Source organism: Salvelinus sp. IW2-2015, linkage group LG14, assembly GCF_002910315.2.
Source record: "Salvelinus sp. IW2-2015 linkage group LG14, ASM291031v2, whole genome shotgun sequence".
NCBI lineage: Eukaryota > Metazoa > Chordata > Actinopteri > Salmoniformes > Salmonidae > Salvelinus > Salvelinus sp. IW2-2015.
The window spans coordinates 20,843,006-20,858,141 of NC_036854.1; the positions used below are offsets into that span (position 1 = coordinate 20,843,006).

Genomic DNA, 15,136 nt, shown 5'->3' on the forward strand with positions numbered 1-15,136 from the left:
TACTCAACAAACGCATCCTTACTCAACAAACGCATCCTTACTCAACAAACGCATCCTTACTCAACAAACGCATCCTTACTCAACAAACGCATCCTAACCAGAAGCTATTCATTATCATTTACACACGTATCCCCTACTCCAATTTACTTTTTGTTCCAGGTTTCAATACTACTGTTGTCCATTCAGAACATTCCTCTTCACCAAATTTACTCGACACGCTGCTTAATTCAAACTCAGCAACCACTCCCACCTTAATTAAATCAGAGGTCTAATATTGGACTACTGTCCAGGCTATTTCAGATCAGTGTTAATGAAGGAGGGGGCCCTTTACAACAGGGTTGTCAAACTCATTCCATGGAGGGCTGTCTGCTGATTTTTGTTACTTCCTTTCAATTTGTGTCTAATTAAGACCTAAACAACCACATGAGGGGAGTTCCTAACTAATCAATGACCTTATTGATCAATCAAGTACAAGGGAGGAGTGAAAATCCGCAGGCACTCCGCCCTCCATGGAATGAGTTTGACACCTGTGCTTTAGACCATTGAAATGCACCCTTTGTGTCCTACCACCCAATGTTGTTCAGTAACCAATACCTTGGATACTGCTTTGACGTGGTGTGCTTTGATAGTCGCAGATTTCTCCTCAAACGCTTTGGTCCTCGCCTCTTCTGCGAGGCTATGCAGAAACAGCAGCACGTTCAGCTCGACCTAGGAGGGACGTTCAGTTTCAGACACCGACGGCTAACTATCCCACTACAGTAGCTGGTTAAGCTAAGTTACATAACTAACGTTAGCATGTACCTTATAGCTATTCGTTTGAAAACAATATTTTAACATTAGCCTCGCTGGCTAGAATTGTTAGTAACGACAGCTAGCTACGATAGCATTTTCAAACATACCATTGCATCTGCGGCTATGCCTACACGAATGTGGGCTTTCTTCTTCATTAGAGACTTTAATGTTGTCTTGGGTACCCATTTCAACATATTGCCAAACTCGTAGCTAAATTACTTATCCTGAAAACAGCGACATTTGTTTCACAGAACAAACAAATAGGTGGCTGTTTACGATTTTCAATCCCCCGCGTCGCTCTCTACGTGCGCATAATGTGACGTCAGTATTTTCCATGTTTGCTTTATAATAAAATATATTTAAACACTCATTGTTTCTCTCGATTTAGAAAATAATTTATATTTATTGCGTTGAGTTGATGACCATCAAAGGGCCTTGGTTATCTTTTCTGTGTTTTGATGTTTTTAACCTTTATTTAATTAAGATTTTTATTTTATTTACAATGACCGCCCACCCCGTACAAACCCGGACGACGCTGGGCCCATTGTGCGCCGCCCTATGGAACTCCCAATCACGGCCGGATGTAATACAGCCTGGAATCGAACCAGGGTATCTGTAGTGACGCCTCAAGCACTTTGACCACTGCCCCACTCACTTTGAATAATGTAAAGAATTTGAAATTATTTATACTTGTACTTTCGATACTTAAGTATAGTTTAGCAATTACATTTACTTTTGATACTTAAGTATTTTTTTTAATCAAATACTTTTACTCAAGTAGAATTTTACTGGGTGACTTTCATTTTTACTTGAGTCATTTTCTATTAAGGTATCTTTACTTTTACTCATATGACAATTGGGTACTTTTTCCACCACTGGGTAGAAGTGGTAGTTTTGGGGACTTGGTTTCGTTAATGTGCTTTTTTTGGGTGGATTGAGTTAGTTTCCCTGGGGCGGCAGGGTAGCCTAGTGGTTAGAGCGTTGGACTAGTAACCGAAAGGTTGCAAGTTCAAATCCCTGAGCTGACAAGGTACAAATCTGTCGTTCTGCCCCTGAACAGGCAGTTAACCCACTGTTCCTAGGCCGTCATTGAAAATAAGAATTTGTTCTTAACTGACTTGCCTAGTTAAATAAAGGTAAAATAAAACATATGGATTTGATTTTTACACCACTGTCCAGGTAATACACCTTTTTGGGTTGTAGTCTGCCATGAAACCCACAGAAGAAGAACTTTGCCGAGATTTACTTGTATTTATTTAACCAGGCAAGTCAGTTAAGAACAAATTCTTATTTTCAATGACGGCCGATTTGTATCTTGTCAGCTCTGGGGATTTGAACTTGGAATCTTTCGGTTACTAGTCCAACGCTCTAACCACTAGGCTAGGTGGCAGGGTATATGGTGGACATGTACAAATGAATCTAATATGAGATGCTCCTCCCAGATTGAGAGGACAATGTACACACATATTTAAAGTTCGTGAGTGTGTGATATGGGACTTGGGAGACATGTTTATTTCGAAAAACTTGAATAAACAATGGCAACATTACCATGTTTTGCCAGCAGCATACCACCCTGCATCCCACTGCTGGCTTGCTTCTGAAGTTAAGCAGTGTTGGTCCTGGTCAGTCCCTGGATGGGAGACCAGATACTGCTGGAAGTGGTGTTGGAGGGCAAGTAGAAGGCACCCTTTCTTCTGTTCTAAAAAAATATCCCATTGCCCCAGGGCAGTGATTGGGGACATTGCCCTGTGTAGTGTGCCGTCTTTCAGATGGGACTGACTCTGTGGTCACTAAAGATCCCATGGCACTTATTGTAAGAGTAGGGGTGTTAACCCTGGTGTCCTGGCTAAATTCCCAATCTGGCTTTCATACCATCATGGCCACCTAATCATCCCCAGTTTACAATTGGCTCATTCATCCCCCCTCCTCTCCCCTGTAACTATTCCCCAGGAATATATCCTTAAAAACACATGGAAAGAGGGTGATAGCGTGGTAGGCACAGCTTGTCCCATTAATTAATCACACAAATTGAGGATTAGCTGATAACTACGAAACAAACATTGTGGATAATAAAGAGAATCTGTACCAATTTATTGATCAGAATTTTGATATGCTCGGAAAAGAAACTGATACATCGAAGCAAACAAGAGAATACCTTTCCTCGAGTTCTGCGAGCGAAACAGGAGGAAAGCCGCAGTCTAAAATTCCTAATGTAACATTGGAGGGGGGCGTTTTTATAACTTAATCTCCAGAAGATAGAGCATTTCTTACAAGCATGAGAGAGCAGTTCAAAAAACTGGATATATTGCCTGGGCTACTGGGGGAAGTTGAGGCCTTAAAAACAGGAACGGATGACAGTAATACAATAATTGAAGAAATACGAGCAGAAAATAAGATAATGAAAACTACCGTGTACTCCCTTAAAGACACTACAGAGAGGCTACGGTATGATAATAAAACAATGAAAGACGAATTACTTGATCTAAAGTGCAGAAGTATGAAAAATAATATTGGAATAAAGGAGAACGAAAACTATCAGTCAACGGGGGAAAAAGCCAAGGTATTCATGAAACGTCATCTCAAAATGACTTTTTCAAATAGCTCACTGTTTCGGTGGCAGAGCAGAGGGAAGGCCCCGTCCGATCAAAGCTATGCTAACCCACTACAAAATGAAAATTGCCTTGTTACAACAGGTTAGGGAATTGAAGAACACCCCATTCTCTATTAATTAACAATTTCCTCATGAAATAGTGGAGAGACGACGTGCCCCGTACCCCACTTTCAAAAGGCTCCGAGCAGAGAAGCAGACTGTTCGTCTAGTTGGTGGATAAATTATATGTAAACAACCAAACGTTCAAGGACTCGAAGATTACAACGTGGCTGTGAGTGATACCTGCCTCCTATTGAAGCAGACCCTGATACATACTTCCACCGCATTACACAGTACAAATATGTAATTCGTTTGTTGCATGAACGAATTTATTTTTAATAAAAATATATACATGTTTTATTTTATTTCACCTTTATTTAACCAGGTAGGCTAGTTGAGAACAAGTTCTCATTTACAACTGCGACCTGGCCAAGATAAAGCACAGCAGTTCGACACATACAACAACACAGAGTTACACATGGAATAAACAAACATACAGTCAATAATATATATAGTATATTCATGCCGTATGGAGCCGTGGACCATGTGGATTTCAAATAAGGTTGGGTTTATGGTAATGCAGAATGGGTATGATGAACTTATCCTTTTTCAATTTAGGCAATATGTAACGTTGGACTATATGGACGTAATATCAGGTTTTGATTTAGGGGAAGGCGAAGATAGGTAAGGCTGACCTTTTTTTCTTTAGGATTTTTATTTAAATTGAAGAGTGTACATTAGAAATACCACGTTTTTTTGTTTTTGTTTAATATGATATGACCTAATTGTAAAGGTCGGGGTATATTATGACTTAAAAGCTGTTATATAGTGCGGCCCTTGTTCGCCGATGTGAATCAGAACGATTAGCTGTTAAGATAAAACTTAATGAATATGAACATATTTATTATAGGGCTAGGATAAATTATTATATAATTAAAAACCTGCCTAGGTTCTCTATTGGAAGAGGCCTATACGATCCTAAAATAATTGGTTATTACCCTTTTACATTAAAAAAACTAATCTCAATATTAAACATGTAAAGGATTATTATTCTTCCGATACACACCGGCAAATGGATGGATTAGGTATTGTCAACAGGTTTGTTGTCTCTAGTGTGTGGCGGTCTGGTTAACACTGGGATAAAGGGATTAAAGTTAACGGTAGAATTAATACAATAACTGGTTTATGGAAGCACTTCTCTAAGCGAGAGAAAGGTATATTATATATTTCTATATAAGCTAATTATTCTACCCTTTTATATTATTGATCCTAATGATATAGGCCTAGGTGTAAAACAGCGGAGGTGATAGAGCAACGACCCTGGAATAAAAAAACAACATGTGTATGGCTGGAGAGGGTTGGTTTTACAGGTTTACCCGTTTTGGATCGTCAGTACTGCATGTGTTCTTGGCTGTCGTGCCATGGCTGTGTCGGAATCGGTTGTGAGTTGAACATGGGTATGCCCAGGTTTGGCTTGCGGTCGGCTCTGGCACAGCCACGGCACTATACAACAGGATATAATGTGATGAATTTTTACTTGCAGTCATTAGCGGCCGTTAGAATCTGTTCCTTTTTCCTTTTTTTGTTGGAATACAACATGATATGAGGACTACATGAAATGTCTCAGGTGGAATAAACATTTAGGTTATTTAGGTTTTCTCTTCATTCTTTCTATAAAAATAATTGAACAATTGAATACAATGACCTGAGCAGGTTGGGCTGACATGCTTATAGCCTTGCTAGGACTTTCTAATACGAGTATGCAATTATAAGATTTTGCTGTTTATTATTTCTATTAATATTGTATTACTGTTACTATTTTTTTATTTTATTGTTTTCCATGTTATTTGGTTAGTTCTCTTAATAAGCATCCTCATAAATACTTGTGTTATCATGGGACTGCCCATATTTCCCTCTGGTCAACACCAATTGTCGGCCAAGGGTTTGCCTTAGGAAGCAAAGGTGCATGAGTCAGGGAGATGGTCTGATGGTCTTCGTGACAACAGACCTAGAGTGGCCACTTGGTGTGGCCACCAGCTGTATTACGTACTGCAGTGCATCTCCTCCTCATGGACTGCACCAGATTTGCCAGTTCTTGCTGTGAGATGTTACCCCACTCTTCCACCAAGGCACCTGCAAGTTCCTGGCCATTTCTGGGGGGAATGGCCCTAGCCCTAACCCTCCGATCCAACAGGTCCCAGACGTGCTCAATGGGATTGAGATCCGAGCTCTTCGCTGGCCGTGGCAGAACACTGACATTCCTGTCTTGCAGGAAATCACGCACAGAACGAGCAGTATGGCTGGTGGCATTGTCATGCTGGAGGGTCATGTCAGTATGAGCCTGCAGGAATGGTACCACATGAGCGAGAAGGCTGTCTTCCCTGTAATGCACAGCGTTGAGATTGCCTGCAATGACAAGCTCAGTCTGATGATGCTGTAACACACCGCCCCAGACCATGACAGAACCTCCACCTTGATCCCGCTCCAGAGTAAAGACCTCGGCGTAACGCTCATTTCTTCTGCGATAAACACGAATCCGACCATCACCCCTGGTGAGACAAAACCGCAACTTGTCAGTGAAGAGCACTTTTTGCCAGTCCTGTCTGGTCCAGAGACGGTGGGTTTGTGCCCATAGGCGGCTTTGTTGCCGGTGATGTCTGGTGAGGACCTGCCTTACAACAGGCCTACAAGCCCTCAGTCCAGCCTCTCTCAGCCTATTGMGGACAGTCTGAGCACTGATGGAGGGATTGTGCGTTCCTGGTGTAACTCGTGCAGTTGTCGTTGCCCTCCTGTACCTGTCCCGCAGGTGTGATGTTCGGATGTAGTGATCCTGTGCAGGTGTTGTTACACATCGTCTGCCATTGTGAGGACAATCAGCTATCTGTCCTGTCTCCCTGTAGCGCTGTCTTAGGCATCTCACAGTACAGACATTGCAATTTATTTCCCTGGCCAAATCTGCAGTCCTCATGCCTCCTTGCAGCATGCCTAAGGCACGTTCACACAGATGAACAGGGACCCTGGGCATCTTTCTTTTGGAATTTTTCAGTCAGTAGAAAGGCCTCTTTAGTGTCCTAAGTTTTCATAACTGTGACCTTAATTGTCTACCGTGTTAAGTGGAGCGGCACAGGGGAACCCAGGAGCAGACTCAGACGAGGAAACTGGATGAATAAACCAAAACATTTATTGCCAAACAGGGAGAGATGGAGTGCAGGCCAGAGGAAGCTCGGGTGGATTGTAGGAAACCAGATGTGGAGGGTGAGGTTGGAGTGAGCTGGGTTAAGACAGGGTAAACAGGTCTGGAGGAAAATCCAAGGGAGTGATGGTGAGCTGAATCCAGAACAGGGTAGCAGGGTGGTGAGATGTGGAACAGTAGACAGGATACTAGAGTCAGGGCGGCAAAACTGCAGGGCAAGGATAAACAGTGTCAGGCAGGGAAACAGGCACAGCAGGGTAACAGGATCTTGAATAATAATAAAAGATAGAAGCATAAACTGACTGAGCAGAGATTATGATCTGGCAGAGTGGAAGTGGCAGGACTGAGTATTTGTAGAGGTCTTGATTATGTAACGGGTTGCAGCTGGTGGGGATCTGCTCTGACTCCAGCACACCTGTCTCCAACCACACAATCACACAGAGAGGGAAAGGGAGAGAGAGTGTACTGGGGGAGTGGCTGCAGGTCAAGGAGACACCGGATGAACACGAGGGCGTAGCAGGAGCAGATGTGACATACCGTCTGTAAGCTGTTAGTGTCTTAACGACCGTTCCACAGGTGCATGTTCATTAATTGTTTATGGTTCATTGAACAAGCATGGGAAACAGACCCTTTACAATGAAGATCTGTGAAGTTATTTGAATTTTAACTAATTATCTTTGAAAGACAAGGTCCTGAAAAAGGGATGGTTCTTTTTTTGCTGAGTTTATATGGACACTTAACCATCATGGTGCTTTTTAATGGTAAGTTTACAAACATTGGTTGTGGTAAGTATAACTGAAACTTGGTAAGTGTGGAAATAAGTATAGCTGTAACGAACGTCATCTGGAGAAGGAGAAGAGGACCAAGGTGCAGCATGGTAAGTATTCATAAATATGTTTCTTTAATAAATATGAACACTGACAAACGACCAGTTCTAAAAGGTGACGACAAACACTAAACAGAAAATAACCACCCACAAACACAGGTGGGAACAGGCTACCTAAGTATGATTCTCAATCAGAGACAACGATAGACAGCTGCCTCTGATTGGGAACCACACTAGGCCAAACACATAGAAATACAAAACAAGGACAACATAGAACACCAGACATAGAATGGCCACCCAAACTCACGCCCTGACCAACCAAAATAGAGACATAAAAAGGATCTCTACGGTCAGGGCGTGACAATAGCAAGTTATAATTGTAATGGCTTAGCAGATCCTAAAAAAGAAGATACATTTTTACACAACTAAAAGAGAAATAATATAATATCTATTGTTTACAGGAAACTCTTTCTACAAATATAGATGAGGTTGGGTGGAAAAAGGACTGGGAGGGAGAAATAGAAACTCAAAAGGGGTGATGGAAAAGGATGGAACTAGGTGAAACTGGGCCGATATCCTGCTCATTTTCTAAATCGATGAAACATCTGATCTCAATACATTTCTGTTGCGAACACAGTACACTAAGTTTTATAAACTTGACTTTTTTTTAATTAAGTTGTTTTTAAGAAGTGCAAGACCGAATTGAGTTTGTGCACACGCGCACTTGAGGGGTTCCTTCTGACATCTACAAGGCCATTCTTTGGTAATCATAGGGCTTTGACGCCCCCATGTGGCCAAAATAATTGGAGTCAACGCACAAGGACGGCAGACACTGGTTTACTTACCGTGTACATGATAATGAAAAAAAAGTCAGCGCAAAATGCCTAGGATTAGCGTGTTATATAATTCGTCTTTATTATCAAAACTATTGCTCATTAGACTGTCTGTCAGCAATGATACCCACATTGGTAATAATGTAACAAGGCATAGAAATAACCCCAAAGTAAAATCTAGCACAACATACCTACTAGTGCAGGGATAGGCAACAAGATGTTTTCTCCACCTAGAAAAACAATCACGCTTAAAAACGATCAAATCTGAGCACAAAAGGCCCTTTAATGTTATATTTCCTTTGCTGCTCTCTGAGAGAAGAGAGAAACAGTGTTGTTCCACATTAAAGAGTGAGTTTGTGTCAGATGGCCACACACTTATTTCTCTTAAATTTGGTGCACAAATTTGTTTACATCCCTGTTAGTGAGCATTTCTCCTTTGCCAAGAATTTTATTTCCTTATATGAACCATAACTCAGGAAACTTTTTGAAATTGTTGCACGATACATTTATTTTTGTTCAGTTCATTTAAAAATAACAATAATTTCATACCTTGAATTACATTGAGACACGATCACATCTTTTATTTTTTGCAGAATTCCTGGTGATTTTACTGTCTGTTTTTTAACCAAAAACAAACAAATCTTTTTGCGGGCCAGTCCTTCAGATTAGTGCATGTCAAGTATAGGGAGGAAATGCAGTCAGCCATGTAAGAGTTGTGGCCCAGTCCTGTTGTTTCCTGCTAAACCAGGTGTGTTCTTATTTGACCTGGTTCTGGGTCCTTAACTGCTGGAGCACTTTGTCTACCTACAATAGAGCACAGACAAATGATTTCACACACAAGAGATCTGAATATTGTAAACATGACACAAACATGTAGGACCACCCATAGTGAAATGGTATAGGTTGCTGCTCCACTCACAGTGATGAACCAATAGGATTGTGGCCCATAGTGCCTGAGCGACCTGATGCTCATCTGACTGGCAGGAGCAATGACGTGGAGATGGAGGTGAGGGACAGAGGAGAAGGGGGGCATGTGGAACCCCATCCTATGGAAGACAAAAACAAGGGAACAAGTTAGGATCCTCAGAAATTGCAACACAGATGGGCATGTACTCTAATGTATTATTAGGGCTGAGGTCAATGTGATCTGTCTCAATGACATGGCTAATCATAATGTAGACCTTTACCTTATGTCATCCAGGTCAGTCACCTTTTTCTTCTGCAATACACTCCTTCCCATTTCCTCCATCTTCTCCACTGCAAAAAGTAAAGAGCCTATCAATACTCTCCAATCAGACACCATGTGATTATGTACACAACATTTCAGAGGATCATGTATGGGCTAGGCCTGTCTATTTCCAATTAATTTGTGCTTCTCTATTTGTAATTTATACATTTATTTTTTGTCAATTTTTAAACATACAAAAATGACAACAGTATAATAACTAGAAAACATTTAATACAAATATAAAACGAATGAAAGTGTCCAAGACAGGAAGCTACAATTTGACAGATAGCATGACTCCTTATACATACAATCAAATGTATTTATAAAGCCCTTTTTACATCAGCCAATGTCACAGTGCTATACAGAAACCCAGCCTACAATCCCAAACAGCAAGCAATGCAGATGTAGTAGCACAGTGGCTAGGGAAAACCTAGAGAGGAACCAGGCTCTGAGGGGTGGCCAGTCCTCTTCTGGCTATACCGGGTTGAGATTATAACAGTACATGGCCAAGATGTTCAAGCGTTCATAGATGACCAACAGGGTCAAGTAGTAGTAATAATAATCAGTGGTTGTAGAGGGTGCAACAGGTCAGCACCCCAGAAGTAAATACTTTACCTTACCCAAAGGTATGTGCTCCTTCCGGAGTGATTTGCAGTTCCCGACGTGTGTCCTAGGTACAACCAGGTAATGATGCCGTGCCCCGGGTTTCAGGTCACGAAAGCAGACCAGTTCATCATCCTTACGCATTTGAGAATAATAAACACTTGGCTTCTTATACTGGCATGATGTAAGATACACAATATTAGTAGCTAGTAGTAGTAGCCTACCACCGAGCGCATTTTATGCCGCGTTTACGTGCTAGTTGAAACTAGGAAACTCTGAAATGTTCGACTTGCTAACCGGTTGAACGCGGCACGTGTATAACTACAAGTAAGTAAATTGGACATTTGGGATTCCTAGTTCCAGCTAGCACTTGAACGCAGCATTAGACTTTCACCTCATTACCTAGCTATATTGTTCGATTCTGTCAAATGACGAAACTTACAAAAAGCTGCATTTCTGTGTCAGACCCCGACTGTTCCTTGGCAATATTACAGAAACAGCAAGTTTTGTCATTCTCGTTTGGAGATGTGGTGTCCTTTGCTTCATTATCAGTGCTTTCATAAGTTGCCATTTCACTGTGATGGGTCGTTCCCGACCTAGCTGCTCTTTTTGTTTTGTTTTATGAACGTCGGGAATCGAATCGCATGAGTGAAAATGCCGTTCATTAGTTTCCCCTGATTTACATACAAGTACTAGTTTTTTGTTGTTGTCTCAAAACGATTACCTGCAGATACGTTACAAAATAATTGTCTAAAGAGGGTGAATCCTCACTGCAGAAACAAGAAAGCGTGTCATTCTGGTCCACGCTCATTTTTGCAGTGTGTTTAAAGAAAATTCATTTTTGTAGGTGAATAATTTATCCAGGTAAAAATGTATTTAAACGTGCATTTCACGATCTGACATAAAGGTAGCTAATTCCTGCGCTTTACAACGGCGATTTGCAATTTTCCCTTGGTTCTAGATCGAGTTTTAAAGTATTTTGAACGAGGATCCAGTTGGGAGCTCACCGAAATGACTCAGAATGCCCCTCACTACCGTGCCAAAGATTTGTATAGATAGAACAATGTTATATCTGTGACTGTACAGCTGAGATATGACTTGATAAAACACCAGCCTCTCTACTTCCTCGTCGTGTAGTCACGTGGGTCGCGCGTCAGCAAGGCTAGAGCGAAGCCAGAGATGTTTGAAAAAGATGGGATAAGAGTCCCAGCACAAAATGTTTAGAGAAACTTAACGCTTCGCCCTGTATACTGTCGATCAATCGCGTTCACGTCATCATGCTGCGTAATGTGGTTGCTTAGCTTTTCGTAACGAAATCCATTCTGTAAATCAGGGTATGAGTCGGGAAACCTGCCTATTTTCCTTGAAAGTACGCACTGTCACGATTTGAAATCTATACGATATAACAGAGGACAAGTTCGTTATCTCAACTCCTGGAAAAATTGTAATGTTGAGCTTCTTGTTTACGTAATTCATGCTCATGTTGGCTTTTTGTGTTAGCGCCCAATTGACTCCCATAGACTCCTTAAAGGAGAGAGCGCCTTGTCTGAGTGTAACCAGAATGCACAGCGCGGCCCATCGACAATGGACGGATACAGTGGGCGTTAATGCGATTGTTTCTATGGCGAAGAGTTTCCCATCTCCTAAAAGTATCTCTGGCGAAGCCGCCTACAGTCAGAAGAATTTGCTAGTGTATTTTCAACAAGTGGATGTAACTTGAGTGGGTGTGGTGTACAGTACACACAGAACTTGGGTGTGCACTAGAAAACACACCCACAAAGTCAAAATTGGCTACAAACATTTTATTTTTGAGTAGTTTGTTAGGCATAAGGTTAGCAGTGTGGTTCAACCTGCACTGTATATAAATTGCTCTGCCATTTCCCGGTTGCAAAAATTCTAATAGTTTGCCAAATTTCAGTTTATGTGACAAAACAAGCAAGTATAGTGTAGATAATCATTGTACCATCTATACCACTGTGAAATATTTTCCATAAGCAAAAATATTGTATTTTCAGCTGTTTGAAGCTGGTGTACAAAACCAAAAGTTAAAGATGCAAAAACGTCAAAGAAATAGCGAACATAGAACAGAAAGTCCGTCTGGTGGGTCGGCCAGATAGGTATGTCCTGCCGTCCAGCCAGATAGGTCCGGTCGACCGGCCAGATAGCTAGGTAATTTCAAAAAGAGTCATCACTAGTGTTCACTAGATTAGTGTCGTAGGTGCAACAGTGCGTGATGATGGCCCTGAAATAACTGATTTAAAACCATATTATGTTGATGTATGCCGTACGACTGTAACAGGAACAAACATAACCTTTTGAAAGGTAAATCGTCTTTATTGCAACCGGACTGTACACTGACTTTAGAAGAGATAACGGGACCTGTCACGCTGCGTGATGAGTTTTCAAAAGCAGTATGTGGCTCCTGTTGCAATCTTCTACTCAAATATAAAAGAAGTGCCAATGTTGTGGAAAGAATTGGATGTTTTAACGAGGCAAAGAGCAAATTGGAACGAAAAGACATGACGTGGCTGTTTCGACCCCCAGAAGTACCAAAAGAGTGTCTGTTCAGGAAAGCACAGAGAGTCTGATGACACAAGACCTATTCAAGGACCCAGCGACAGATGACCAGCGGCCAGATATGGGAATTCAACACCTACAAGCACAGTTTTTTGATGCATCATCAGCTGTAAGTGACAACAACGAAAGTGATCACCTCATCGTTAAAGTGCTCTACCTTCAAACAACATACACTACGTGACCAAAAGTATGTGGACACCTGCTCGTCAAACATCTCATTACAAATTGCCTCCACTCTTCTGGGAAGGCTTTCCACTAGATGTTGGACCATTGCTGCGGGTACTTGCTTCCATTCAGCCACGAGCAGTATTGAGGTCGAGCACTGATTTTGGGCGATTAGGCCTGGCTGGCAGTCAGCGTTCCAATTCATCCCAAAGGTGTTCAATGGGGTTGAGGTGCAGGCCAGTCAAGTTCTTCCACACCATTCCCAACGAACTTGGCAAAGGATGGATGCCTAAAAAAAGATTGGGGAGGACCTGGTATCTTGAGCCACAGTAGCAGCAGGTAGCCTAGTGGTTAGAGTGTTGGACTAGTAACTGAAAGGTTGCAAGATCAAATCCCCAAGCTGACAAGGTAAAAATCTGTCGTTCTGCCCCTGAACAAGGCAGTTAACCCACTGTTCCTAGGCTGTCATTGAAAATAAGAATTTGTTCTTAAATGACTTGCCTAGTTAAATAAAGGTTAAAAAAAAACATGTATAGCGAAGATGTGGGATCCACATTGATTAGTGTATCTATCTTTGGGACCGATCCCTTCTCATCTGAAGAGGACAGAGCAGCACTTTGCTCAGCAGTATCCTGACATGTCAGTACTGTTTGATAATGCACTAAACTTCAATTATAGTCCTTTTTTTATAGTCCTTTTTAAGAAGATGCCCGTATAAACACAACAGAGAGATTTGCTGCTAGTTAGTGCTGCTGTGTGTTTTAGCAGTAACACATTTTTTTCCCACAATTTTTTTTTTACACCTCCAACGCTTCGCGTTCCTAGGAAACTATGCAGTATTTTATTTTTTTATGTGTTATTTCTTACATTGGTACCCCAGGTAATCTTAGGTTTCATTACATACAGTCGGGAGGAACTACTGAATATAAGAGCAATGTCAACTCACCATCATTACAACCAGTAATATGACTCTCCCGAAGCGGATCCTGTGTTTTGCCTTCCACCCAGTACAATGGATCTGATCCCAGCCGGCGACCCTAAACAACGACGCCGTAAAAGGGGCAAACGAAGCGGTCTTCTTGTCAGGATTCGGAGACGGGCACATCGCGCTCCACTCCCTAGCATACTACTCGCCAATGTCCAGTCTCTTGACAACAAGGTTGATGAAATCCGAGCAAGGGTAACATTCCAGAGAGACATCAGAGACTGTAACGTTCTCTGCTTCACGGAAACATGGCTCACTCGAGAGACGCTAACGGAGTCGGTGCAGCCAGCTGGTTTCTTCATGCATCGCGCCGACAGAAACAAACATCTTTCTGTAAGAAGAGGGGCGGGTGTACGCCTTATGATTAACAGACGTGGTGTGATCATAACAACATACAGGAACTCAAGTCATTCTGTTCACCTGATTAAGAATTCCTCACAATCAAATGTCGACCGCATTACTACCAAGGGAATTCTCTTCGATTATAATCACAGCCGTATATATTCCCCCCAGCAGACACATCGATGGCCCTGAACGAACTTTATCTGAACTTTATGGAAACTGGAAACCACACACCCTGAGCTGCATTCATCGTACTGGGTATTTTAACAAGGCTAATCTGAAAACAAAACTACCCTAAATTCATCAGCATACTCGATGTGCTACCAGGCTGGTAAAACCTTGGACATTGTTATACTAACTCCGCAACCATAAAGGCCCTCCCCCGACATCTTTCGGAAAAAGCTGACCACGACTCAATTTTGTTGCTACCAGCCTACAAACAAAAACTAAAAACGGCAAGCTCCCGCTCAGGTCTGTTCAACGGCTGTCCGACCAATCTGATTCCACGCTTCAAGACTGCTTCGATCACGTGGATTGGAATATGTTTTCCGCATTGCGTCCAACAACAACATTGACGAATACGCTGATTGTGAGAGAGTACATTAGAAAGTGCATTGACGATGTCTACCCACAGCAACGATTAAAACATTCCCAAAACAGAAAACCATGATTGATGGCAGCATTCGCGTGAAACTGAAAGCGCGAACCACTGCTTTTAACCAGGCAAAGTGGACCGGAAACATGACCGAATACAAAACAGTGTAGCTATTCCCTCCGCAAGGCAATCAAACAAGCTAAGTGCCAGTATAGAGACCAAGTATAGAGTCGCAATTCAACAGCTCAGACACGAAGAGGTATGTGGCAGGTTCTACATCAATCACGGATTACAAAAGGAAAAACCAGCCCCCGATCGCGGACACCGATGTCTGCTCCCAGACAGAC

At 42.0% G+C, this 15,136-nt stretch overlaps 2 protein-coding genes across 5 annotated transcripts in view; both read right to left on the reverse strand.

The window, feature by feature from the left end:
* LOC111973336 (R-spondin-3-like) overlaps positions 1-1,111 on the reverse strand; it is an 18,963-nt gene extending 17,852 nt beyond the window's left edge. For both annotated transcript variants that reach the window (XM_024000660.1, XM_024000661.1), the window contains exons 1-2: positions 900-1,111; positions 595-708 (exon numbers count right to left, since the gene is read on the reverse strand). The gene's annotated coding sequence lies outside the window, so the exon portion shown is untranslated. The remainder of the gene's footprint in view (positions 1-594; positions 709-899) is intronic.
* A 7,673-nt stretch (positions 1,112-8,784) lies between these two features.
* Positions 8,785-11,698, reverse strand: LOC111973597 (adenosine 5'-monophosphoramidase HINT3). Of its 3 annotated transcripts, none has more exons than XM_024000979.2 (5): positions 11,133-11,698; positions 10,143-10,299; positions 9,482-9,551; positions 9,214-9,340; positions 8,785-9,098 (listed from the first exon to the last, which is right to left on the reverse strand). In XM_024000979.2, exons 2-5 carry the CDS (start codon positions 10,267-10,269, stop codon positions 9,051-9,053), a joined length of 372 nt encoding a protein of 123 aa, XP_023856747.1. In that variant the 5' UTR covers positions 10,270-10,299; positions 11,133-11,698; the 3' UTR covers positions 8,785-9,050. The 3 variants fall into 3 exon arrangements, with proteins under 3 accessions (XP_023856747.1, XP_023856746.1, XP_023856745.1); XM_024000978.2 differs by having other exon boundaries at positions 10,143-10,260; positions 10,568-11,698; XM_024000977.2 differs by having other exon boundaries at positions 10,568-11,698.
* Positions 11,699-15,136: the final 3,438 nt, after the last annotated feature.

Excerpts from the sequence above, each read along its gene's own strand:
- LOC111973597 (XM_024000977.2), bottom strand. The coding sequence starts at position 10,696 with ATGGCAACTTATGAAAGCACTGATAATGAAGCAAAGGACACCACATCT. Across the intron at positions 9,552-10,142 it reads GAAGGAGCACATACCTTTGG|TGGAGAAGATGGAGGAAATG; the intron begins GTAAGGTAAAGT and ends TACTTTTTGCAG. Across the intron at positions 9,341-9,481 it reads ACTGACCTGGATGACATAAG|GATGGGGTTCCACATGCCCC; the intron begins GTAAAGGTCTAC and ends TGTCTTCCATAG.